Source organism: Uloborus diversus, chromosome 5 (assembly GCF_026930045.1).
Source record: "Uloborus diversus isolate 005 chromosome 5, Udiv.v.3.1, whole genome shotgun sequence".
Classification (NCBI taxonomy): Eukaryota; Metazoa; Arthropoda; class Arachnida; order Araneae; family Uloboridae; genus Uloborus; species Uloborus diversus.
In genome coordinates, this window is record NC_072735.1 from 177089520 (window position 1) to 177105157 (window position 15638).

At 32.9% G+C, this 15638-nt stretch overlaps 1 protein-coding gene across 1 annotated transcript in view; it reads right to left on the reverse strand.

The window, feature by feature from the left end:
* The window catches only part of LOC129222057 (probable phosphoserine aminotransferase), a 77325-nt gene that overhangs the window by 16394 nt on the left and 45293 nt on the right, over positions 1-15638 (reverse strand). Inside the window, exons 3-6 of the mRNA XM_054856483.1 lie at positions 7109-7178; positions 5157-5359; positions 1489-1566; positions 192-286 (exon numbers count right to left, since the gene is read on the reverse strand). Of these exons, the coding sequence (XP_054712458.1) occupies positions 192-286; positions 1489-1566; positions 5157-5359; positions 7109-7178 (446 nt within the window). The remainder of the gene's footprint in view (positions 1-191; positions 287-1488; positions 1567-5156; positions 5360-7108; positions 7179-15638) is intronic.

Here is a 15638-nt window from a genome sequence, read left to right on the forward strand (position 1 = left end):
TTTTGTTTTCAAAATCTCTTAATCTCAAACTTCTTTATAGCTAAATTTATTCATGCAAAGTCTCTTTAATTTTATGCATAAATCTCCCAAATTATCATCTTTCAATATGTTTGCACCATAAAAATATTTTTACATGTGTGACCAGATAAAATGATATACTATTTTTAAATGATTCAGCTAAAAAGACTTACTTTCGAAATATCTACGGGTCTAGTTAGTACATTGGAAGACATATCACAGACTAAAGGCACTCCATTTGTTTCAGGTACGAAATCGAATTCAACGCCTGAAAAGAAATTCATTCATTTATTGAAGAAATTATCAAAGTTTTAGTAAAACATTTCAGTTCTAAACAGTGCTGCATTTGGGGGTGGGGATCCTCCTCTCCCAAAATATTTAGTTTTTTATTACAAAAGTAATGCAAATTTAATATCAATTGGTTTCAATCCACCTTCTTCTGGCTCATCCCACTATCCAACAAGGTGAATTCCCACAGCTTTCTTTTTTTTTTTTTTTTTTGCAACTATAGTACTGGTTATGAAATGAGTGCATTCAGAAATAGTATTCATGACAGCATGCGGCTAAAACGATTGTTTAAGACAGTTAACCCATAACAGGGGAGGTGAAAAAGTAGGACGTAACAGGGGACGTGAAGTCTCAGAGACCGGTCTACTTTTAATTCTTTTTAAAATCATGTAATTAAGATACATTCCTGTAAATCCCCTTAAATATTCTTTGTACTTTTGTTAGCATGGGGAAAAAAATATTTGTGAATTTTATTATTTTTGAACTGAAATATGCCTTTTCCGAGAAAATTAAACAAATGCCTAAAGAATTTGAGAGAAATCATATGCTGTAGTAAATAATTTATTATTCGAAATAAAAATAAATCTATTATCAATTAATGATATTATTTTAGTTGTTTAATATATACAAGACATTTTAATACCAAAAAATCGATTATATCACGTTGCGGAAAAATTTTGACAGCCCTTTAACTATTAGTATTTCACATCGTACTTCCATGAATAATTCAACCTTTATTGTCCTTAGAACATCACTGGGTCACTTTTACAAACATTTCAAACAATTCTCAACCTCATCTAGAATATTTTGCATTTCTTCCGCACAAGGCATATAAGATAAAAACCTATTTCCGCGATTCTAACATTAAGAGCCATGTCTACTACTGCCGAAAATTGTAGCACTGGGAGGAGCGGTCTCACAGACCGCTTCTAAAGAATACAATGAAATTTAAACCAGATGTACTTGCCAAAACACCCTGATAAACAAGGGAGGTGTTAAAAGGTCACAAAACAAAAAGCTACTGGGAAAAACCATTCAATTGGACTGAAACTAAAATAGGGGTGGTGGGATGAACTTTTGAGTGGTCTGTGAGACTGCACCTCCCCTGTTAAAGGTTAAACAAAATGATTTGCATAAAAACTGAAATAGATGACATTTGAAAAGTGAAGGTTTGTCTCTTACCGTGGATTGTTTCGTTGGCACAATAATACACATATTTTGCATTCTTGCTTAACTTCCATTCTGATTGTGGAGGAATACCTAGAGGAAAACAGAATACAAGTAAAGTAGAGGAACTATTTTTAAGTTTGATTTCCAAATGTTACAGTTTATACACATTTTAGAAGAGAAAGTTTTGTTAAACTATTTCAGTCAACAATATGTGCTACACAATCACACGCATCCCCTTGTGCTGTGAATCCATGAAGCATAACTCAAACGAGCTGATGTGTGCATCACATGACTTCCTCTTACCCCAATTTAATGTCATTTTCTCATTACTGGCAATTTTAATGTGATTCCATAGTTTACTCTCGAAATATCACCAACAGTGGCCAAATTGAAATCAGATTTAAATAAAAAAAGTCGCCAAGTTGGCGACCAAAAAAATGGCGATATATCGCCAAATGTCCGCCAAATTACAAATGTCCGCCAAACTATAACATCACTTGAATTTACATCGAAATTAACAATGATCTCCCCCCAAAAAGGGGTAAAAGACCCCTTTAGAAACACCCGAATGCATCCAAAAGGAGAGGTGCACAACTAGCTCCCACTAGGAGTCTATGTACAAAATTTCGACTTTCTAGGACATACCGTTCTTGAGTTATGCGACATACATACACACATCTGCACATACATACGTACATACAGACGTCACGAGTAAACTCGTAATTAACTTGGGAATCGTCAAAATGGATAATTCGCGTGTCTACAGGGTGTCCCAAAAGGTCGTTTACAAACTTAACATGCTGGTCTGTCATATCATGATGAACAAGATTTACATAGGAACATGTGTTCGCAAACGCAAAGCTGGCGCACTCCATGCACACAAAGTCAGACACTAACGAATGCACAACATGTCACATGTCTATTATACAAAGACGGTTTTATACAACATTTTAGTCTTTTAGGAAAGCTTAAAGCAGTTGCTAAAATTTGAGTCCTGCCAGCTCTCATAATCACGTTGCAATGACAACGCAGCGATCAGAGAAATCTTGTCAGAATGGATCGTTATGACGACGGTCGGTACTTCGTTCGTTGCGACGGTGTCTGACAGTTAAAGGCAGCAAATTTCAACAACAGCTATAAGCCTTCCTTGAAAACTAAAATGTTGTGTAAAATCGTCTTTGTGTAATAAATATGCGACATGTTCTGCATCCGTTAGTGCCTGACTTGGTGTGCGTAATGCGCCAGCATTGGGCTTGCGAACGTATGTTACTATGTAAATCTTGTTCATCATGATATGGCAGACCAGCATGTTAAGTTTGTAAACGACCTTTTGGGACACCCTGTATACGTTCTTGGGCAATTATTTTTCCACGTGTGGTCGAGTTGAAAAAAAAAACTAACATTCATTCAGGGGTGAGTAAAATGGAAATTAAGGTCAACTTTTGAGTGAAAATTTTTTCGCGAATACAATACTTCCTTTTTTTGTAAAAGGAAGTAAAATGAACGACAATCCTTTGTTTTAGTGCAATATTAGATAAAATGTGAAGAAAATGCTTATATGTTTTGGATAGTGAGCATTTGCAGAACAATGGGAACTTCAATCCTTCTAATAAGCAATGAGTGCATTTAAGATCCTTCTATAGGCAGCATTTGTACTTATTTTATAAAATAAAAATTAAGGAACTTAAAAAAATTGTTTCAGTTTTCAAAAAACTATATAGGGTTGTCAAAAGTTTTAAAAAATAAGAGGGAGTAAAATAAATTTCGGGGACACCCCAAACTTAAAATTTTTTGGGAGGGTAAAAATTCTCAGTTTACCAAATGAAGCTATAAATTTTACCAAATGATAAAATACAAGCATGCACTCATACCTATATGTAATGAGAAGATGCATAAGACATCATTAAAAAATATGAAAAATTCAAGTAATATTGCAATACATTTTTTTTTTAATTTATCGAATAAGGAATTTTTTCAGGAGGTTTAAGAGACCTGGCATCAGGGTTCATCTGTTTCTTTTCCAAACTAAAATATTTTTATCATGTGATCCAATATTTGTGCTCCATCATTTTTATATGTATATTTTACTGTTTAACTGAACTATTTGAACTGACAAAAACCATGTAAATGAAAGAATATAAGAGACTTGTATAACTATATAAAGCTTTAGTAAAACCGCCAAATATTGACAACTGCACAAGTTGAAACTAAAAAAGAAAAAATAATTTAACTACAGAAATAACAGGCACCAAAATATCAGCTAAGAATAAAGCTGATAAGGAAAGCATTGAAAGTTTAAACACCATTTTATTAGTTGGTAACTTTTTTTTTAAATTTCAATTGTTATTTCATTTTTTCTTTATTTATGCCAACTATTAGTGCAGGTGTCAGTTACTGCTGGTTTTTAGTTTTACCTTAAATTTAGAAGTTTAATTAATAATGTCTTTGCACCTTGAGATGTTTTAAGAACTTGAAAAAATAAATAAATAAATAAATTACACAAATAATATTAATTAACCTCTAAAAATATATGCTTTTATTTACACTATGAGTAAAAGGACTTAATTTTGCCATTTTTTAAAATTTTCTAACATTAGCTAAAATATGATTTTAGATCAACTATTATTTCCAACAAAATATATATTTTATCATGAACCATGCACTTGAAAATTTGTTGAAAAAAATTTCAAAAATTTATAGGCTGCTTATAACTGTTCTTTAAGTTTTGATTTAAATCATATTTTTTATTTAGCACTGAAAAAGAAATGATTAACATGAGGAGTGCATAAAAAATTATTTTCCAAATTATTAAAATATAATTAATAAACTTATTCCAAAAAAAGTGCAATTAGAAATTATTTGCAAAAAAACTTTCATTCTCTTCAGGAAAAAATATATAACCTAGTGGGGTCTCAATCAAATCCACCCTTACTACACGTGAATCACCATCTTCATTAACTTTGTTTTTGGTTGAGGAATCGGCTGTTTGGAAGGAAACAAAGAGTAGTTGTAAGGGAAAATCATTCTAAATAGAGTGATGTTTTAAGGGGGTTCCTCAAGGATCAGTTTTAGGGCCCCTTTTGTTTGTTATTTTTATGAATGATATTTCTGGTAACATGAATTGTTTTGCTGATAATGTCAAAGTTTTGGGGATTGTGGAAAATGAAGAACAAATAAAACAGCTTCAAGAGGCTTTAAATCATATTCAAGAAAGATTTCTTTATTAGAAAGGGTTTAAAGAAGAAATACTAGACTAGTAAGGGGACTTTTAGATTTAGATTATGAAACCAGACTTAATAGGCTTAATATGTATAGTCTGTAGCAAAGGAGGGTCGGAGGGGACATGATTCAGTTGCTTAAATTTATCAAAATGAAAGATGTTAACGGATTAAATTTTTGCACGGAAAGCAGAACAAGGGATCATTGTTTTAAGCTATTCAAATCGCAGTTTAAACTGGAAATTGGGGAAAAAATACTATTTTAGTAGGTTTGTGGGTTTGGAACAACTGGCCGGAAAAGGCTGTAATTAGCAAGGGGGTGGATAGCTTTAAGAGGGCCATTGAACTTCATTGAGGACTAATAAATTGACCAGGACCAGACTAGCTGGGCCCAGAGCCTGTTGCTAATTGACATCATATTAGTATTTGGATAAGAACAAAGAACAATACTAAAAAATATACCTGTAAAAACATCTGTTTTAGGCAAGACCCTATTTACTTTGCAGTATTTTTCAGCTTCTTTGGCAGCCTTTGAAGACCAAGTTCCTGTCACAATATAATCCACGACATCGTCAGAAGAAGAACACAAGTTCAGAGGAACGGCGCTGAACTGGCCAGTGCCACCCCCTTGCAAAAAGAGCACTTTGTAGTTTGATGGAATATCACTGAAATTAAGCAGGCAAAACTTTAAAAATTGTCTTGATAAAACTACTCATTTGAGCAAACAGCAATGAAATCTTATTTTGTTTATCTATATTTATTTTTCATTCTTAGCTTGCTCAATATTTCAGAGCAAATTTGGAATCTCTACTAAGGCCACAAGATTGATTCAAGGGCAGATTTAGCTTTTGAAGAAAGGGTTTATGAGTGTAACAATCGGGAACAAAAAGGAAGCGTGGAGCAAATTTAATCCCCAAAATGTAGTTTTAGGCTATATTTGGTAGCTTCAGATGGGGGGGGGGGGCGTCATGACTCAACCACTCTATCAACACTTGCATTAATTTCATACGTTATAACTGTGGTGTGTGGGCTATAAATCTTTTCAACTTGACTCAAGAAACAAAACTAGGAAAGCAGGTGGAAAAATAGGAATTTGTAAACATTTGAAATAATCGAAAGATTTTGTTCCTCTTCCGAAAATTCGATCGATTCTTTTCAATTCAGAAGTAATTGTTCGGATATTAGATGCCTTAAAATAGTTATCAAATTAGTTGATTTACTTACTTGAACTTACTTTTGTGATTTTTTGTCATATTTCATAGCATCTAAGACCAGAATATTTTCCCATCCACCAAAAGAACAAACCTTTTCCGTTTCCTGTGTTCAATAAACATCATTACTGAATAAAAAACTAATAAACCAAGGGTGTTTGTAAACTAAAATTTTGGGTTGCCTTTTCCGAAAATTTTTGAGCTGACAACACATTCTAAAAAACTGAAAAATTATTTTAAAAGAAAAAAACTTTTGAAATGTTTTTTTAAATGATTTTTGTATGCATATTTGAATAGTTTTTACTGGGGGGGGGAGGGTGTCGAGCGTCCAAAAAAATTCTTTTTACTACCCCACCCCCTGAAATAAACACAGTAGAGATCGATTATCTGAACGGCAATTAACGAAACTGTCCAATTTTCCATACACACTACGCCTCTTTTTTTTTATTTTAACAAAGGAGTATGTAAAAACAAAAACATTACTCAACAAGAGAATAAAGTCCCCCTCCCCCGTAGTGACGCCACTAATATAAGAAATATTACTATTATTTTCACAAAATATATCTCTTAACTTCTTTTTGAATTCTCATAATAGCATGTGGAATCATTTGCAAAATATTTTACTTGAACTTTAGATTTAGTTAATAATTAAATTTTTCATTTAAAAAATAACTTCTGTAATAAATTCCAACGAACATGAATGATACTGTCCCTTAAGAAGTTCATTTCAATTCCTAGATAAATAACAAATTTTCGTAGATAAATGACATAGTAGAAATTCTCTCTATTTGCAGGCCTACTATTATCAATGTGCATGAATTTAAATTTCCAAATGCATTTATTATTGAACACTATTTTTAGCTCAGGTATATTGATATTACTTTTGTATTGAAATACTTAAATTTTCACCAGTTTTCCATTTGTCAAACAAAATTGAAAAAACACCCATCGGGCGATTCTCGAAAAAAATATCCCGTGCGTAACGCTAAGTTTTTTTTTTATTTTATTCAAGTAACTATTAATTAAGTATGGAATTAACTGTCATGCTTTGATAGTATATTAAAGCATATATTATTACCCAACAGCATTGCATTATTTTTTAAAGGCTTTGGTTAGCTGGAAAAAATTAAAAACTTAGCGTTACGCACGGACATTTTTTCGAGAATCGCCTCAATGGCGATTCTTAAATGAAAAAATACTTACAAAACTTGTCGCAAACTTTTTTCAGCTTCATCATTTATTTTTCCGAATGTAGCACCACGATGAGTCAGTTCTAAAATAAAGATCAAACATTTCATAATGCAGCGCCAAGGCCGTATCCAGAAATTTTTTTCGGGAGGTGCCCGGATAGCACATTGCCCTAACACACACACACACACACACATATAGTATATATAGACACACCAAACGCATAAAAATGTTAACATAGAAGACTTTTTGTCTCGATTTTTAATGATTCCACTGTTTGCACTGTTGTTATTTTAATTTCTTATTATTTTTCTTATTCACCTTGTAGTGGTAAGGATAACAAGAGAGTGTCCCTTTAAGTCGGATGTAGAACATCCATAATTTCAGGGTGTCCGGGGTTTTTTCCTCCGAGAAATTTTTGAAAAAAAAAAAAAAATCTGTATTTTGAGGCCTTATATTTGGTAATTGAGACTACAAAAATGTGGAAAAAAAAATAGGCAAACGAAGTCTTTTAAAAGTTATACATTCTTTTGCAAATCAAGATCAAACAAAATAAAATTGCTTGCTCGACAAATCATGGAACTTAATGGACAGAGAGGAAAATCGAGAAAGGAGAAAAGAGAAGCACCCCGCCATCTGCTCATATCGGCTTTTAGTGAAGTTTGTTTTTGATCACTCCCCCTACCCCCCCACTTTTTTTTCATTAAATGCACTACAGTATGAAAATTGTACAAAACAGTTTAAAAGAAATGGTGTAGACATTCAGAAAATAAGAACGGAAGAGTAATATTCTAGCCATTTGGACAATTCATACTTTATTTTCTTGATAAGATACAAAATGGAAGAACTTTTCAAGGAATTTCAAAAACTTAAATAATTTTCAAAGACTCTCGAACAGGTGAAATTATTTGAAGCTCTTTATTCACACTTTTCAAAAGTTGGTTGCACAGTCTTACAAAATGATTATAACTTTGTAAGACACACCCGTTTTAAGTTAAAAATAAATGCAACGAAATATTTCTCGAAACGACTTTTTTTCAAACACAAGTAGTGCAGAAAATGAAAGAGAGTAGAGTAAGTGTTATTTTTTTCTCATACTTAAGGTATTAACAGTATGCAGTAGAAGTAAGAAAAAAAACAAGCAATAACAAAAGAACTTCCATGATACTGAATTCGGCATTAAATAAATGCAAGAGAAGAAACATATCAGTTACAAAAATGATCTTGAAAATTATGCTACAAAAACGCGAGAATCGTGATTTTTGCATTTTTTACTCAGGATGTATCAAGGAGCTGAATTTGGCACATCTTGGTAACAAGATACTAGCCTAATCGGAAACTAGGCTCCCAATCTTTGGGGAGTCCCCGGCTCGAAATCAGTACAGTGTAAGTTTTATAAGAGTTTTAGGGGGAGGAGGGCAGAGTCGTGCACAGAGGACACCTGTTGGCCCGGGCCCGAGCTTAAATGGGGCCCAATATTTTTAAACCTAGGGTTGAAAAATTGGGTAAACAATATGGAGGGGGCCCAAAAAAAAAAAGCATTTGTGACAGCCCCAAAATTTCTGTGCACGCTTCTGGAGGAGGAAGTGCACAGAAGTCAGTTTGGTAGACTTGAAGAGTCTACCGAAAAGGGCTTGCCTTGACCCTGGACTGTCCTGAATTGAATTGGGAAAGAGAGCAGGAAGTCCAAATTAAAGGTCTAAATTTCAAGTGTGCCTTGCAGCTAATGAGAACTAGAACTGCTTTTTCTGTATTTCTTCAAAATATTATAAATTTTGAACAGTAGCAAAATTAAGAATTAAAAAAAAAAAAAATGTTATTTTCCTTTTCCGACAATAGGAATTTTAAAAAAAGAAAAAAAAACCTTCTTCTGTTTTACGGTACGAAATGTTTCGGGGGGGGGGGGGCTCGTCAGCCCCCCCCCTTTCTGGATACGGCCTTATGCAGCGCAATAAAAAACATATTTTTTATAACTACATCAGGGGTTTTAAGGGGACCGTAAACCTTCCAAATAGCTCAAATCGGTCAAAAATATGATTTTTTTATTTCATGGAAGTAACAATACAGTCTGAGTAAAAACTTTAAGTCCAGTGCACTTTTTTCAGAAACTGGACACACCTTAATCTTAGGATCAAAAAGTCATATGAGTAATAATTATTAACCTTAAATACAAGTAAAAAAGACAAAAAAATTTAACTGTAAGTGTTCCATTATCAGAAAATATTAAAGATCAATATTTGAACCTGAGTAAAATCTTTAAGGCCAACATAGAAAAAAGCATATGAAGACAAAAATTCAAATATTTATAAGTTTGTGTGGGAGCCATTCCTTCAAATATTCTTGTTTTCATGACTGAAACTAGTTTTTGACAAAATTCGGGATGTATTTTTTACCATTCATCTTCGATGGTAGATTTCAGCTCTATTGATGAAGTAAAATGTCTCTTCTTTGCATAAACTCTTCTTGCTAAGCCACCCAATAAGTTCTCTATTGGGTTAAGATCTGGAGACTTAGTTGGTCATTTCTAAGTTTCAACATTGTTTACTTGGAGCCTATTTTTCGCACTGTTACTCGGATGAATAGATGCATTGTTTTGCTGATATTTTCAATTTTCTACAGCAATAAATTCAGCATTTGGTAAAAGATTACTTGGGAGGACATTTTGATATGCTTGTGAGTTCATTTTACCTGAAACAAACGCAACTCAGCACACACCATTGTAAGCAAAGCACTCTCAAGTTCTGACAGAGCCTCTATCTAATTGGCGCTTGTAGAATATTTCTTTTTTTTTTCTTAAATCATAACTTCATTTTCCTTTTTTCAAAGAAAATTATACTGGCCTTAAAGTTTTTACTCAAGCTGTATATGAAGCGTGCTGAATCGCATGAAAAAAACCTCTTGTTGATCTGATGTTTTATCGCGAAGTTATATGCGTTTAAAAAAAAGTAAACAGAGCGTGTTTTCGATTAAAATGACTGTAAAACATGTAATTAAAGTCGAGAAACTAAGTAAAACTAAGTGTCAAACATGTAAACTAAGTTGCAATTAATTCTTACATTGGTATTAATGTCAAATATTTAATCATCGTGAAAATATCTTTCGGGAGGTATTAAAATACGAAGATCATGAAATGTAGGTGAAATTAAACTTTAACGTCATTTATCTCGGACGGGAAACTTCGATGCTGACACAGATTGAAAAAAGCTCCATGCGACTTAATTTTTGCTCGATATGCTTCAAATTTCAGAACATGCTACTTTGGTAGTAGTTTGATAAAACTGGGTATGCATTAATGTTTAAGAGCATTTTATGTTGCTTAAAAATATTTAAGTTTTGATTTTCATGTAATATTCGCAACAAAAACTATTGCTTTACGCGAAAAAAATACTGTGCAGTTAATAATGGACCAATCCTTTAATGGATACCCATATTTCTTGGCAATGTTCCGTTCTCTGATAAAATGCAAATTGTTTGAGAAAAAAGCAAAAATTTAGTCGCATGGAGCATTTTAAAATTTTTATTTTAACTTTCAAAATTTTAAATTTTAATTAAATTTTTTATTTTGTTGCATTTTTTTTTTCTTAATATTTTGCATGCTAATAAACTTACTAACTTTTATGCCCAATTTCATATCTTAAAATTAATAAACAAAAGAAAAGGCTTTCAAGGTCCACCGTCCCCTTAACAAAACAGCTGATTGATGAAAGTTTTTATCTAGGTTTAAATGAAAGTTAATCAATTCAGAAATCGCGCCAAAAGCCATCTTTACCATGTTTTTAGAAATGACAAGTAAATGTTCAGTGACTGTTGTAAACCCTACAAAAAAATCTCATTAACGGATTAATTCAGTAGATCTAGGTTGCAAATATCCTTAGTTTCATTAAAAGTTTGAAATCGTAAGATCTCAATTTCGTTTTTAGTTAAATGATATAAAAGGAAAACAAAATTTTCCATGCTATGTTTTGGCGATCAACTTCCAGACACGTGATATAAAAGAAATCAGATTTGGTTGAAAATCATAGGTTTGCATCTTGGAAAACGTTTTGAAAACCGAAGTTCGAATTACTGATAAAGATGCAAAAAGATTGAACATCTCACTGTTTAAGTGCAGCAAACGCAGTATAAGAAAACCGGAGGGGGGAGGGGGTTTCGGTTTTTTAAAAGAGCATATTTTTCCCCGTTCTATGAGGTCTAAGTAAAGATACAAGGGCGCTCATACTCTAATAATTTAATTTGCATTTATCAGGCCTGTGTCCAGATGTTCATAAAGGGAGGGGTTTTAATCTTACCTGGGGGGGGGGGGTTCAACCCCTCACAACCTTTAGTTTTACGACAAATTGTCGATCCCAGTATGGCGTTTATGTACCTGCAAGTACTGCCGTACCCCCCCCCCCGCCCTCTCTTCCCCTAGAACAGGTTTCTTAAATTGTGTTCCGCGGAACCCCAGGGTTCCACGGAGCTCTATCGGGTGTTCCATGAGACTTGCATGTTTTCATTCCACATCTTTCAAATTTGTCACTTAAAAGACCGATAAAAACGCATTCCCAAAATTAAAAATAAATTTACTTTTACTTTCGTATACTAATCTGAGCTTGATTACCCATCAGGGTTAGCCACTATGGGAATAATTTTATTTGTCGCCTCTAAAATTCAACTTCGAAATTTTTCCAAGATCAGTCATAAAGCACTTCTTTCTCACTTTTAAACACTTCAATTTCGAAAAAAATCCAGAAGAAGCTACTGACCCCCTAATATCAACAAAGAGAGTTTAAAAGTGACTTCAATGTTGGAAAACTTATGGAAGGACACGCAAAATTCTCTTTCCTGCATCATTACCAAATATTGACCTAAAATTAAGATTTTTGACTTAAACTTCAAATATTCTATTAATACTAGCCACTCTCCCAGCATGTATGGCAGCAGTTGAAAACACAATTTTAACATTTATCGAGTGAGAACCAATTTAAATCAAAATAACATACGGTGACATCAAAGTCCCTGATTCATAAATAACATTAAAAATTGTTGTAAAATAAGAGACATTTTAGTTTAAGTTTTAAAAACTTTTTCTTTGTAAATTTTAATGAATTATTAACACTATTGTAGGTAAAACACATCAGTATTTCTTTTCCTAACTAAGAAATATTTTAATCATTTTACTCATGCATGAATTGAGTTCATTAATCCCTTTTAAAAATACTCACACAGAATCACAAATAGGTATAGGTGGCTCGTACGAGGGGGCAAGGGGGCAATCGCCCTATCACTTTCAACAGTAAATGGATTTTGCCCCTCCACTTTTCTAAATTCAAAACTAAGGGTCGAATTAAAAATAATATGATCTATTCACGTGTTTAAAGAAAGAACTGACTTAATCGGTGCTTGTTTTATGCTTTTTCATGTTATTATTCCGTAAAAATTAAAATGGAACTTTGATTTTATAGGAGGGAATCTTCTGTGGCCGTCTGGTCCCGCTTTTTCAGTCCGTTTCTCGAATTTTTGGAAGAAGGACAATTCATTAATGGTAGATTCTCAAATAAATGTCCCGTGCATAACGCTAAGTTTTTTATTTCTTCCAACTAACCAAAGCCTTCAAAAAATAATACTGTCGGGGAATAATACATGCTTTAATATACTATCAAAGCATAACAGTTAATCTCATATTTAATTAATAGTTACTTGAATAAAATAAAAACTTAGCGTTACACATGGAAATTTTTTTCGAGAATCGCCCTGATAATGATGTAAAAACTCAATTGCCTACTTTTTGAAGAAAAAAAAATTAGCATTACGGGCGTGTCGCTCACCAAACTGCCCCCCTCCCCCGCACCTCCTTTGACCCCCACTTTTGTGGGGCTCCAGCCACCTATGGAAATAGGAGTGTTTTGGCGTTTTATAATAATAAATAATAATTAGCAGTAAGCAATAATTACCAATGTACATAATGAAGTATATTTAATTATCAATTTAACGACAAATAGTTAACGAGATAGTCTGAGATAAGAGCCAGGACACCCTCTCAAACAGAACCTCGGTTACGCCACTGCAAACTGACAAAATACTAAGGATTCCACGAAAACAGTGAGCATTTAAAAGGATCTCACTGATCAAAGAAATTAAGAAACGCTGAGATAGAAGGATAATTCTGGCTGCACAAGTGACCAAAGTCTTCCTTCATTTTACAGGTTCACTTTAACCAAACCTTGTTTGTTTCTTTTTAATTAAATCTGTTTACTATGCGGTTTATTGCAACAAGTATTAAAAACTCTCCACAAATTCTTTTATAATCTAGAATGTGTATCAGATTTTATGTTCAGAAAAAATGCTTAATACTCACTTACTCGTAAACTAAACAAGAACGAGTTAATTGTAGACGCAAATTACATTACTAAACACAATCACTAATACATCTTCATAGCTGCAACATATGCCAAATTCATCATTACCTCCTTACTGTAAGTAATATTAATGCTTTGTATTGGTAGATCATTCAGTGGTTCTGCCACCACAGTTTTTATGAAGTATTATTTCAGCCGGTGAAACTTTAACAATTGTAAATTACGTAACATTTGAATGTTGTGTAAAACTTTTTAAGTTAAACAAGAAGTTCTGTCTAGAACTAGACGAGCCTACTTTCCCGTATACTCATACTACTTTCTAGTACCTGATCAATGTTCTCAAAATAGCTAAAATCGCAAATTGTTTCAAACATATTTTTCCAATATTTTAAGCTACTTTCCAGGAATAAAATATTCCTCACTCATCTAAAAAAATTAGATGCGTAAAAAAAAAAGAAAAAAAAAAGAAAAGAAAAGAAAAAAAAAAAACGAACAAATAAAATAGCAGCAACTTTTAAACAAAGCAGCTAATACACTTTTTTCCATTTAAAAAAAATTCTTCAACAGCTTTCAAAACAAAAAAAAAAGAATAAAAATTAATAAGCTCATTAAAATAAATACATCCTATCAAAAAAAATCGTTTCTTTTTCCCCTGTTGCCAAAAATAATTTTTTAAATGAATTAATGCACTTATCAAGATAAATAAAAACAATAAAATGTCAACGTAAAGAAATACTTTTCATTGTCAAAAAAAAAAAAATCGTCTGCGCGTATCTTTATGTAGAAACATAAATGACTTCGAGTTTATTCACCGAAAACTGAATACCTAAGTAAAAACTTTAGCGTTAAAATAAAAACAAATCACATCAACAATTATTATTTTACAGTTAAAACCATAGCGTCGGAGTCGGAGTCAATCTAATTTTGGGATAAAGGAGTCGGAGTCGAATATCCAAGAATCGGAGTCGGTCATTTGTCCGTGTATAAATTTTTGCCAAAGCTAGGAAGTCATAGTCGAAGTCGGGGAGTCGGAGTCCGATTAATTGTCGGGCACAGGAGTCGGATTCGGATTCAGGTGCCCTTAAATTCTCGGAGTCGGAGTCTGGAGTTCGGCGTCAAGAGCTATTTCCAACAAAATTTGTTTGAAGTAAATCCGCCTTCAAGTACGGAATCTACATTGACTTTCAGTTTCCCCGTAGGCGCTAATGTTAAGGGATTTGAACTGTTCAAAATTGAACAGAAAATTGTTCAAATCAAAAAGATATTTTATATACAAGTTTTTCATCAAAAGCTTTTTCCTACAAAGTTTGTTTGAAGCAAACTCGCCTCACAGTTCGGAATTGCCTTGAATTTCCCCGTAGGAGCTAATGTTAAGTTTTTTTGAACTGTTCAAAATTGAACAAAAAATAGTTCAAACCAAAAAGTGAAATATGGGAATAAGGTGTCCTTGCCGAGATCTTTCGAACAAAAAAAAGTTTGTTCGAATCGGACTATTCATTCAAAAGTTATTAGGGGGGGACAGACAGACAGACCGACAGACATTTTTCCCCATCTCAATACCCTACTTTCCAATTTTTAATTTTTAAATATTTATTTAATTATTTTATTTATTTTTGACTTTTTTTTTGTTTTTCGGGATATTTTTAAGATGCATTAAGCCTTCTTTCATGCTTTTTTCTTCTTTTTCTGACTTTTACTGGGAAAGTAGGCTAAAAAGAAGAAAGAAATGCAAGCGATTAGCTCCAACTGAGTTGAATTCGAGAAAAAAATTACAGAATTACTGAGTTAACTTACAGAAAAACTTCAGAGAGAAAGGGAAAAAAAGCTAAACGCTGACTTTCACTTTAAAGTTAATTTAAGTCAATCATTTTCTTCATTTGACATATATTTTTTTCCCCGATGGAAGGGTTTAACCCCTAAAACCCTCCCCTTGAACACGGCTCTGACATTTATGGTACTTGAAATTGGGTCAAATGAAAGCTTTTTATTTATTTATTTATTTTTCGCAGAAGAGGATGGGAATAAAAATTTTAATATTATGTATATGTGTCAAAAATCAGACATTCTCTTAGTGGGGGAAAACAGGAATGGGGAACTTTTTAGCATATTATGCTACGCAATTGTATGGTTTCAGACCAGCCTAAAGCTCCTATGTTGGTGCAATAGTCCAAATGGGTTGTTGTACTGCCCCAAACGAATGACGAAGG